We start from the raw sequence: 12890 nt of genomic DNA, 5'->3' as shown, positions 1-12890 counted from the left end.
GTTGCAGACCGCCCCGGCGTGCAGGATCACGAGCGTGTGGAGACTCTACAGGAGCGTGTCTCCGAGGTCCTCCAGGCATACATCCGAGTCCACCACCGCGGACGTCTGCATTACGCCAAGATGATCCAGAAGCTGGCGGAGCTGCGCAGCCTGAGCGAGGAACACTCGAAGCAGTACCGCACGTTGTCCTTCCAGCCCGAGCACAGCATGCAGCTCACACCACTCGTCCTCGAGGTGTTTGGCGGACAGGTCACCTAGAGGTCAGAGGGAGCGTGTAGGGCGTGGATGCATGGACAATCACCCTGAGACACACACACAGAGCCTGGGGAGTGACGTGTGTGTGTGTGTGTGTGCGCTTGTGGGTTCTAGATCAGAAGGGTGTTTTTAGCACCATCACAGTGTGCAGCGCAAAGCTTTTATTCCATTAACGTTAACATACAGTACTACACTACAGGTGTAGCTGTGTGTGTGTGTGTGTGTGTGTGTGTGTGTGTGTGTGTGTGTGTGTGTTTTCTAGCTCTGCTTGGTCCACTACTGCTGTCTCTTTTCACCTCCTACCTTTAAAGTCCACACAGTCCAGCCACTCGACCAATCACCAGCTCTGATTGGCTGCTGGAAGGAAAAAGCACAAAATCAGGTTTGTGCATAATGCATAAATTATTATTTATTTTTAAAAAAAAAAGAAAAGGAAAAAAAAAGTAAACATCTATAGTATCGATAACGGTGTCCAGTTTATGTTTTAGAAATTGCAGAAAAAAATGTCATTTACCTCACTGAAATATTTAGAACTCATTTGAATATTTGCATTTGAATATTAATGAGTCTGTAATTATACTACATTACTCTAACACTGCAGATTCGTTTTCTATAAGAATCCACCTTTATACTGGAATAATATTAAACTAGTGATAGCATAGATTCGTGTTCACTATGTGTGCCCACTACATAGCGTATTATAATCAGGTGATATACGTCACGTAGAACATCATAAAGATACAAAAAACATTTAAATATGCAAATTATATTGTAATAATGGACACGTTTATTTAGATTAAACAACACACGAGTCATTTAGTCAAATTTAGTAAATGACTCCGAGTCATTTAGTCAGATTTACCGTCAGATATCTACACGTTATGAAAGTTTGTGTTGTTGGTTTTTTTTAATGATGGATATTAATATTTTCAAACATTTTTTAAAACAAGCTACTCACGATGCCTAAAGAATTGATTTCTGATCACACTTTTGACTCGCTGAATCAAATGCAATAGGATCAAGAAGTCTTCCGGTTTTCTTTGTTTGTTTTTCACCTCACAGTATTTACGTTAGCTAGCGTAGTATAGTCTCTACTACGTTACTCTCGCATTTCAGGGTTTTTTTTGTTTTGTTGTTTTATTCATTAAAATCCAAAATGACTTCTTGTTCACTGTGTGTCTACTACATAGAGTATAACCGGGTGGTGTACCATCTAGAGCATACCAAATTCATTCATAAATACATATGGTCATAAATCTTGTAATGATTTAGCGCCTCTCCTGTATCAAACAACACACGAGTCGTTTAGTCGAATTGAGTAAATGATTCAGAGTCATTTAATCAGATTTATTTTCAGATATTTGCATAATATAAACATTTGGGATTTTTTTAATGAGCAAAATGTTTTAAAATCAGTAAGTCATAAATTATAAAAAAAAAAAAAAGTATAAAAACATAATGCATAATCAAGATGCTTGAGGAATCGATTTGTAATAAAGTGAACCAAATCTGAGTAAATGACTCTGAGTCGTTTAGTCATGTTCACCTTTCTAGGTATGTGGGTGTTTTTTGTTTTGTTTTTTTTGTTTTTTATGATTGATAAATTTGTGTTTTAAAAGCAGTAATTGATCGTGGACAAACCATCATTCATAATCAGGATGCCTGAGGAATTGATTTCTAATCACTTTATGACTCACTGAATCAAATCTCACTAAATGACTCGGTCATTTAGTCAGATTTAGCTTCAAACGTTCAAATATATTATGGGAATTTCTATTTCTGTGATGTATATACACGGTAGTGCATTTTAAAAGCAGAAAGCCATAGTGGAAAAACGCAGTCTATAGTTCAGATGCCTGAAGAATCGATTTCTGATTGCGTTATAACTCACTGAATCAAATCAGGAATCGGGTCTCTAGAAAATTTCCGATTTCTTTGCTCCGTTTTTTGCGGTGTGTAGAGAGTGAGTGATGTAATGAGATCTGTGTGGACTGCTATGTGCTTCGTCAGCGTTTATCGCTGAGCTTAAAAGCGTGTAAATATGACTATATATCCTTTAAAGCAGTATTCTTAGAACCTACACGTATAATCTTTACCTCTGACCTGCGATGTGTATGTAGAACCAAGTTCCTCTTTAAGCTGAATTTAAGGTCTGATCGGCGTCTGACCTCTCGGGGGTTTTACGGTCTAATTGTCGTTTCATTAATAACGCTGTTGTAGCTAACAGTGACGTGTTCAAGCTTTGGAACGATGATGTAGCGTCATGCTTCAGAACGCATGCTTCGTTCCCCTGATCACCGCCGTTGATTCGCTCGTTGTTGCTGTAGAATCTCCTGATAAACGTGGAGAAAATCGCCTTGAGGCTGCTTGGGAAAATTCTTCTCCAGAGTTAAATCTCTCGCCAGTGGATCCGCCGTGTGTGTGTGTGTGTGTGAGTGAGTATGATACGTAAGAATGTAGAGGTATTTATCTCATTTAGATTGGAAGTCTAAGGGCAGATGTAGGCAAAAAAAGCTTTCAAATAATCTATGAAAAACAACTTTTGCTAAAAACAAAACATTGCAACTATAAATTAATTTTGGTTTTATTGATTGATTTTTTTGTTTTACTTTTTTTTATATCATTTTGAGTAAAAGAGTTAGCTAGATACAGCTAACTAGCCACAGGAGCAACTTCTGATCAGTTCGTGTTGTTAGTTAAATCTTACCATGGCAACGACTTTTGACAAAATTTGTCAAAATCATGATAGCTAGCTAAGTGTTACCATGCGAACTGTATTCAGCAACCTACAAACCTGTCAAATAGCAATTTGGCTAACATTGGCTAGTTAAATATTACCATGGTGACATCATCTGATAATCTAGAAACGTGTCAAATAATGATACGTTAGCTAGCTAGCTAAATGTTACCATGGGAACGACTTCTGTCAAATGTGTCAGATTTAGTTTGTTATTTGATAAACCTTTGCCAAAATTTTTGCTTTATTTTTCCCCCATGATCTTATTTGGTTAAAATACTAGCTAGCTAACTCTAAATAACCTCAACGACATTTATTGCCAACTGGCATTCTGACCTGTCAGATCATTTAGCATGAGCTGGCTAAATGTAACCATGGGAACGGTGTATGATACCATCAGACTCCTGTACTTCGGCTGTCTGAATATAACCACGGGAACGACTTGTTGTAAATAACAAACCTGTAAGGCCATGTTATGCGTTATAGCTAGCTCAATGTAAACATGGGAACGGATTTTGTTAATCTGAAAAATGCATTTTAACTGTTATGTTAGCTCGTTAAATGTAACTATTTAAGGAACGACATTTATTAATCCATGAACTATACCAGTTGTGCTGCATTAGCTAGCTAAATGTAATGTAGCTAAATGGAAACGACTTTCGCTAGTCCATCAAATACTCCGATTTCGACTGAAACCATGGGAACTATCTACGCCGATATACGATCCTGTCAGATGGCGGTATAATATTAGTTAGCTAGCTATATGTAACCATGGAAATACTTTACGCTAGTTTACAAACCTGTCAGGTCGCATTATACTCTTATCTTAGCTAGTTCAGCATAACCATGGCAACACTTCTGGCTCATTTAACCTCCGCCAGCAAGACGTACAAAAATGCTTTATCAATATTTCAATTTACAGATTAAACATGACGAAATGTGAAACGTAAAAAGAGCCACACTGTTAACACGAGATTATGGTAATGTTTTATGTTTTAAAAATAGCATCTGCCCCTTGACTTGTATTATAAGTCTTTAAATTCCTGTCCATATTTTACACACACACACACACACACACACACCCCCACACACGTGAGACACAGTGGAGTGAGATTAGAGTGATGAGTGAAAACGCAAGAGTTTGCCTTTAACAGGCTTTTAAAGGATTTGCTGCTCTCCGATTGGTTAAATGAAGCTGTGTAACGTTATTGCGTCTCGTATCGCCATTTCTATCCTGTTTTTGTTCTAGAATGTTATAAAGCTGTTATAATAAGCTGCTTCCTGGGTTAACGTGTACGCCTGTTGTTTCTAAGTCGGGTCGCTAGTAAATGAGGTGGTTAACGAGGACGGCCTCGGACGAGGCGCTCGAGGATCTGTGACGCGTTCAGAGGCGGAGTTTATTCTCCAGTTCGTCTGTTTATGGCTCGCAGACTTGTTCGTGTTCCGTCGCCCGCTTCCGGAGGACGTCTTGTGGTTCCGTAGGGGTGTGTGGGTGAGATGGAAAGAGGGTGTGGTCGGGTCACCGTGGTGATGGCAGGCTGAAGCTGCTCGGCCGTCTAGGCTCAGGGTCGATGGCAGAATGTTTCATTGCTTTTTTATTAAAAACATATATTAAGATGGTTCAACGCATAAGGAAAACTAAGACTACCTGGAGACTGTGTGTGGGTGGGTGAGTGTGTGTGTGTGTGTGTGTGTGTGTGTGTGTGTGTGTGTGTGGGGCGGGGGGGGTGGGTATAGCAAGACTTTTAAGCACTTATGTATTCACTATGTATATTGATATTTCTATTTGGGCGTGACAGACTAGGGGGTGTGTGTGTGTTAATGATAAAGAATGGAGTTTTAAAACCCAGTCCAGAGTTATTTGCAAAATATAATTTAGTCCAGGCACTTACAAAATTGAACGTTCAAATTCTGATCCATGAATGTCGGTTTAAATTAATGAGCTTTTACTTGTATTATTATTATTATTATTATTATTAATATTATTTAAAAAAAAAAATACTCCTCATTTATTCATATTTCAGTCATATTTAAATGTAGGGCTGCACAGATCGTTATATTGTAAGATTTATTAAAGATAATTGACGGTGATGTCAGTGAGAGAACTGTCTAATCTGTTCATAAGGACTCTGGTGCATTAATGCTACGTTCACTGGCTCCTCAATTCTTTGTGATTCGATAAAGTTTTTTTTGCGTTCGGAAAGCCGGATCTGTTTTCTGTTTTAGTATCTTTCTACAAAAAAAAAACCTAACAAAAAAGAAGTAGCAAAAAAAGTAAAAAATGTCTGTATAATGATCTGTTCTAGAAGTCTAATCGTATCTGTAGCCTAATCGGTGAAGATTTAAGGACAGTTTTCTTTAAAAAATGAAAGAATTATCGACTGTTAAACAGTGAAACCATTTTTTTTCTCCACCAATTTGAAAACTTGTAGAAGTGACACGCTCATGATTGTTTTTGATGTTTTTGTTTGTAATTAAAATCTACACTGACGTTCCAGCTCGATCGTTAACTCAGAAACTTTACGATAATTCTTGAACGCAGCATTAATCACAAGTCCCCCAGTTTATTTTAACATGTTTAACGTATTTATCATATTGGCCAATCACAGCGCGCTCTGCAGACACCAGGCACTTTCATTGGTCTACATGGACGATACTAAAGATCTGATCAGAGTTGGAAACTTGTAAGTCGGAATTGTTTATGCGTGATTTTGCTTTGAAGTTGAACGAAGATACATTTGTGTCTAAGGCTTTAAAAGCGCGCAACTTATCTTTTTAAAACAGCATTTTATATTAAATGAATGCATTTGAGAACGTAAACAGGGTCACACGGCTGGAGCACCGCAGCACAGATTTGATTGGTCCCCGTTTCAGCCAATCAGCAGTCAGGAAAAGGGTTTGTTCCTAAATCGAATCTGAACCGTGTCTGGGACGGCACTACGTAGAACCTTTTAATGGTTCACATGCGACAAGGTGAAGAATCCTTTAGGAAATCTTTATGGAAGAGTTTATATATTTTTAATTCTTTTTTTTTTTTTTAATCGAATGCTACATTAGACAGTTTTTTGCAGAAATGAAATGTGATGCAATAATCATAAGAACTGAATGGGTCAGGACCGTGTTCTCCACCTGAGGGTGGGGTGCTGATACTTTTAGGAAAGAAAAAAAATGAACAGGTTCCTCCACCGGGTTCCAGCTTTCTGATAAGGTTCTATTCAGAACGCACTTTTTTTTTCCTAAGAGCATAGAATGTGAGTAAAAAAGGCAAATTATCTGTCCGTTTAAAATTATTATTTTAAATTAAATGTGCAGTAGAATTGTGGTCAAATTGGCGGAATAATTATTGATCAGTAATCAGAGTTGAGCCTTTACTGTGCAGCCCTTGCTATAGCCCAGGTGTGTGTGTGTGTGTCTGTGTGTGTGTGTTTAGGGGACTAGTATATTAATAATCGCTCCCTTTTATCTAACAGACATTAAAGGAAAAGTCCAGTGTTTTTTTATGATCATGTTTGTAGTGAAATGTGTAGAAATTATGTCTAATCTCTCTCTCTCACAGCAACTCACACACACAACAGATATGGCAGAGAGAGAGGGAGATTAGGATTAAAAGAAAAAATCTCTGGAACGTTCCTTTAACTCATATTTTCTTTATTGTCCAAAAGCTGCTCGTTTCTCTGTGTGTGGTTTTGTTTTTCACTTCAACTGGAAAACTTTCAGTCAAACATCAGCAGGAATCTTTTCTTCTTTCTTTTTTTTTTTTTTGTTTTTTTACAGTGAATGTTCAATTTTTATTATTTTTAACATTCCCTTGTTTTGGGTTTTTCAATGAAAAAACCCCACAAACAAACACTACACCAGCATTCGCTCATAAACAACAGGCTACTACGCAAAATGTATAATGATGATGATGGAAATGAGGATGGTTTTTGATATTGCTGTTGGTCTATTTTTTTCTCTTTTTTTTTTTCTTTTTTTGGGAGTCCAAAGTGTAACCATGACAAACTACCTCACTCGGCTACAGACGCATGTGATTTTCTTTGTATTTTTTTACGATTGGTGTTTGTATTTATTGCCGTGCCGTGGCTGTCACACAGGCGACTCGAGTACCTCAGTACCTCTTTAATGTGTTTCCCACAGCGCAGCAGACTCACCTTATCACAACATTACAGCTTTTATTGTATTATTGTTATATTTCTCTACCTGTTTTTTCTTTTTCCTTTTTTTTTTTTTAAATCTTAAGCGTTCTCTCCAGTCACATGTTAGAACTACAAACATGTGGGTCAAAGATGAAAATATGGGCTGTTTTTTGTTTTGATTTTTAAATTGAATGCTTTTTATTTTAAATATATATATATATATCTTAGTGTTAATCAGGACAATAATAAATAAAAATTAAAGCTGAAAGCAGCATTTTCGGGGGCCAAGTACCCAGACTCGGTGAGCCATGCTACACTTGTTGCATAAGCTATCACAGGAAAGCAGAGCTGTAACTAGAGGCAAAAGGATTCAAGAGTGATTTGCAGTTCGATGCATTTTCCACTTGGTTATGGTTGTAGCAAAGATAGTACTTAGATAGAAGCATTTTAGCATGTTATTGTAACTTTTGACCAGTACGTGGTGCTGTTATGAAGTTTCTTGCATAGACTCAGTGTATGGTCCTGAAATTGCCTACCAAGTTTGGTGTTCGTGCGCAAAGTGGTTGCTGAGATACAGCCTCACTTCCTGTTCGTTGGCCCATTACGGGCAAACCGTTCGGACTATTAACAATTCTTTTGATAGCTTTTGTGAGGATTACTCTGAAGATGATGTGCGCCAAATTTGGTGATGATTGGACAAAATTTGTAGGCGGTGTAGCAAAAAAAAACATTTTGGACCGAATCCAAGATGGCAGAAAATGTAATTAGGCATGAATTGAGGTCATGGGGTGCGTTGAACTCGTCTCGACCCAGAGAATCCAGGGCTTTTTAATTTTGGACACATGGTTCAAAAGTTATGACCATAAATGTACTTCCAAGGTAGGCCTTAATTTGACCCGATGGTGGCGCTAGAGCTTTGTCATTTTGCCCAAATTTGGTCAATATGTTCCTTAGACCCTCCCCAATCAGTGTGCCAAATTTCACAACTTTTTACCAGATGGTTCTATGGGCTACCGTAGACAAACTAGTCAGAAGAAGAAGAAAAGGTCGAATTACAATAGGGTTATATTCGGTGCTTGGCCCCCTAATAATACATTTTAAATATCACAAATTAATCTTGGTGAATGTTTAATTTTTCATTATTTGTGGCTGGTTGTTAAAATTGATGTTTATTATTCTTTAATTGTTGAATTTCTTTTACATATATGTGTATTTGTGTGTACAAAGTACAAATGTATTTTAGTTAAAAAATTTTTGTTTGTTTTGTTTTTTGTCTTTGACCCACATACACACACACACACACACACAGACACACACACACACACACACACACACACACACACACAGACACACAGAGAAAGCTGTAGTGGGTGTGGTCACTCCTGTGACTGACAGTGTTCAGTAGCTGCTGGGATTGGTTGGCCCCTCCTCAGGCCCCGCCCCCTCTCAATTCTGACTGTAAGTTGGATGTATTGCTGCTTTACAGAAACATTTACAAGAAAACAAACACACACTCACACACATGAACCCGATCACCTCACGAGTCGCACTCATTTCCCCTTTTTAGCCGTGATTCTGTCGTCGATCGTTCACTGAGAAACTCATCCAATATCAACATAAACACCTCAGTCTGTCCTGTCTTTACATTTATACTGGACACACACACACACACACACACACATTCATACACACAGCTGCTAACGTGTCAGTGCCTCAGATCAGATCAGGTTATAACGACAGTTTCACTCTTAAAAGGGGAAAACAGACTCACTCTTTGTTTTCTGGTGGATTTAATTTTTATTTTTTTTAATCCTTACGGGACTCCGTAGGGAAGCTGTCTGTATTCGCAGGTTAAACAGTCGCATGCCTTCACACCCGGACCTCAGTTTATTGTAATAAAGAAATAAATAAATAAATCAAACTGTAAATCATAAATTGAAAGGTTGTTATTTCCTTCTTTTTTTTCCTTCATTAGATATCGATTTCATGTAATGTTTTGTCTAATGTTTTACAAATCAAACAATAAATAACAACATATAAGATTTAAAAATGTCTGTGGGGGTTTTTATTGTTTGTAAATTAAAGGTGCAGTCAGTGATTTTTTTTATTATTTATTTGCAGAATTATTAATGTTGATCCTGATAATGAGATGAGTATTAATCAACCTTAGACGTTAACAAACTGTTTATTTTGCTCTGTTTATGGTTTAAACGGTGCACTTCAGCCGAATTGCCTCGTTCTTTTCAGATTAAAGGTGCAGTCAGTGATTTTGAAGGTTCAAAAACGTTGGTGTTTTGATACTACAGTATTTATTATGTATTTTCATATTTTTCATACTCATCAGTACGGTTCTGCTGCCAAAATATTCAGTGCTGTATTACAGAAGCTCTTTATGTTTAAATAGCAGTCAGCGTGCATACACTCCTGCTAGAAGACTTGTTCTTTAGAACGTCAGTGTGTTGACTAATAAAAAATAAAGTGTTTAGCTGGCTACATTAGTTAGCTTGGATCGTGTATCAGTTGATCTGCAGCAAAGTCTTTTATGTTTTTGTTTTCGTTGCTTCAGAATGTTTTGTCGTCGATGACCGATAGCAGCTAATCATCATTTCACTCACCTAGCGTCGTCTCTAGTTATTTTTTCTCATCCGGCTCGCGAGGAAGATCTCCTCTTGCTGAGATTTATGTTTAAGATGCTGTTTTAATGTTCTGCTTTGATCGGTGTCATGTCATTAAACTACAACATGGCTCCATACCTTCCCAGATAATGCACTATATCCCTACAGACAGGTGGGCGTGTCCTTATACCTCATATTTCACACCCTTTAAACATTTCAGAATGGCTGAACAACAGGTTCTCAGAGATAATTAGCGTGTTCCCCTGTCACGTTAGGTCATGTCTTTAGCAGTAATATTAGTTCAAGCTCACCAAATCTTTTACACGCATATAAAGGACTGCACGATATGACAAAAATATCATATCACGATGCTTGAGGACATTTACACGACGATATATGATGTGTGTCGCACATATCTATCTATCTATCTATCTATCTATCTATCTATCTATCTATCTATATATATATATATATATATATATATATATATATATATATATGACGTCGAATCAATGCCATCCGTTCAGTCCCATTTAATTTGTAATTATTACAAATGTAAATAAAAAATATATCACCAACGATATCTCAGAAAAGTGTATCACATAATCATTGATCAAGTTATCGATATATCGCCCAGCTCTACACATACATATGTATATTTAACTTTTTATATTGTTACTATTTCTACTGATCATATTTCTGTTACATGTTGTGTACCTTCCATTGTTGCACGTTTCAGGTAGGTTTGTCTTATTAATGCCACACACACACACACACACACACACACACACACACACAAACACACACTAACCAAGTACATGACAAAAGGACTGTCTTTTATTTCTACTTTTCGTCCACTAGGGGGTGATATATGACTGACACTGGGTCATGTACCATCAGAGAGAGAGAGAGTGTGTGTATGTGTGTGTGTGTGTGTGTGTGTGGCTACCAATGTGTATGATTTGTGTAATCCTTCGGTCAAGAAATGAATTTTGTTCTCTTTTACTGAAATAAAGACCAAAACCATCGGTGTTATTCATTGTGGAGACTGAAGTGACAATATGTCTGAAGAAAATGAAAAATATGTATTACATAGCCTACCTTCTAAACAGGGTACTTAAGGGGTGAAAAAACCTTTTTAAAAGATGTTTTAAAAGAATCGTGCGTTTTGTTTAAACTATAAACAAGTTTTTGGAAAATGGTTCACCAACGAGGATACTTACACAGAACTGTCGCTAAATACATAAGACTTTGTCTATGGTTTGACGTCCCATGTCCCCACTGGCTGACAGTTGAGTCGTGTACATTTATGACCTCTGTAACATTGTTAGATCTGAATGTGTGATCTTTCCTGGCAGTTGTCTGTCTGTGTGAGAGAGATGTGTGAGTTCTGGGGGTTTTTGCTGACCAGAATGTTTACAAATGTGTGTACAGTATGTTAATGAATTAAGGAGAGAGTCGTGCGTCTCAGTGTTTAAATAATGATTAAGACGTTGTAGTTAAAACACAGAAGAAACTCTGCAGCTATCTGTTACAATGTCTGCTCGGAGAAATCCTAATACCCCTAGAGGAACGCTGTGTATTCACCAACAAGAGGACCTGCTGAAATGAGGGAGGACCTGACTTCTGCTCCAAGAAAAAAAAAAAAACGTTAGTTTGACAATTTCTTCATGAAGATATAGTAAAGATGTTGTTGACATTTATGTTGAGAAAATTCAGCTTGCTCTTTGTTCCCAAATAACATTGGACCAGATCCATAGTTTACATCATCTGCTCACACGTATTTAATCTGTATTACGAGTACTGAACAGGTTAGAGGAAGAGAACATATAGTTTTACTGTTCATTGGAACTTTATTGTTTATTTGGATCTGTCTTGATTCGTTTTCATATTCAGGTTTTTTTATTCATGTCATTATTATTTTTTATGAAGTACCTTCAGCCTAGGAGAGTCTGGCATCTAACATAACGTATGAATGTAGGAACATGGACTTTCACCACGCGCTCCACCGGCACACTCGTTGAAAAGAAAGTCAAACATGTTAAATGTTCAAAGGTCAGGCAGTGCAGGAGTAAGGAAAATAAAAACACATCACCTGTTTAGATTATATCTATGATTAAGTTCACATTCAATTAAGAAATGAAGCTCATGTTAAGGCTATATCTTCCACAGATGTCTTCAGAAGAAATTGATGACCGATTCCCTAGGTAATCTGATGCTGTAGTTTTGGGAGGTGATCAGTGTAGTAACCGGTGACTATAATACCGGTGTGGTTTTGTAATCTGATGCTGTTGTAGTTTTGGGAGGTGATCAGTGTAGTAACCGGTGACTATAATACCGGTGTGGTTTTGTAATCTGATGCTGTTGTAGTTTTGGGAGGTGATCAGTGTAGTAACCGGTGACTATAATACCGGTGTGGTTTTGTAATCTGATGCTGTTGTAGTTTTGGGAGGTGATCAGTGTAGTAACCGGTGACTATAATACCGGTGTGGTTTTGTAATCTGATGCTGTTGTAGTTTTGGGAGGTGATCAGTGTAGTAACCGGTGACTATAATACCGGTGTGGTTTTGTAATCTGATGCTGTTGTAGTTTTGGGAGGTGATCAGTGTAGTAACCGGTGACTATAATACCGGTGTGGTTTTGTAATCTGATGCTGTTGTAGTTTTGGGAGGTGATCAGTGTAGTAACCGGTGACTATAATACCGGTGTGGTTTTGTAATCTGATGCTGTTGTAGTTTTGGGAGGTGATCAGTGTAGTAACCGGTGACTATAATACCGGTGTGGTTTTGTAATCTGATGCTGTTGTAGTTTTGGGAGTACTATGTGAATACAGCAAGAAGCTTCATCAGCTATACATAATCTTTATTTCCCGTAGTTTTATATAAATGTGAAGTCAGGTGCTGCCATAGTGTGTAGAGAAATTAAGTTCAATTTTTATTTATTTAGTTTGAGCTTGATATTGTTAATTGAAAATGCTCACTTTATTATGAATAATGATTACCCTGACCCTGTGTAGGATAAACAATTTGGAAAATGGATGTATAATTATTACTTGTAATGAGTCTATGTGTTAGACATAATACATAGCAACAATACAATGATCAACTTTTTTTTTTTAATTAATTCAAATAATTGAAATGTGTAAAC

General features: G+C 37.3%; 1 protein-coding gene across 1 annotated transcript in view; it reads left to right on the top strand.

The window, feature by feature from the left end:
- The window catches only part of vdrb (vitamin D receptor b), a 41403-nt gene extending 32233 nt beyond the window's left edge, over nt 1–9170 (top strand). Inside the window, exon 9 of the mRNA XM_053636397.1 lies at nt 8–9170. Within this exon, the coding sequence (XP_053492372.1) occupies nt 8–258 (251 nt within the window). The 3' untranslated portion in view covers nt 259–9170. The remainder of the gene's footprint in view (nt 1–7) is intronic.
- The last annotated feature ends 3720 nt before the right edge of the window (nt 9171–12890 follow it).

Source organism: Ictalurus furcatus, chromosome 11 (genome assembly GCF_023375685.1).
Source record: "Ictalurus furcatus strain D&B chromosome 11, Billie_1.0, whole genome shotgun sequence".
Lineage (NCBI taxonomy): Eukaryota > Metazoa > Chordata > Actinopteri > Siluriformes > Ictaluridae > Ictalurus > Ictalurus furcatus.
Note: the sequence above shows the minus strand (reverse complement) of the source record. Positions and strands in the feature narration are given on the sequence as shown.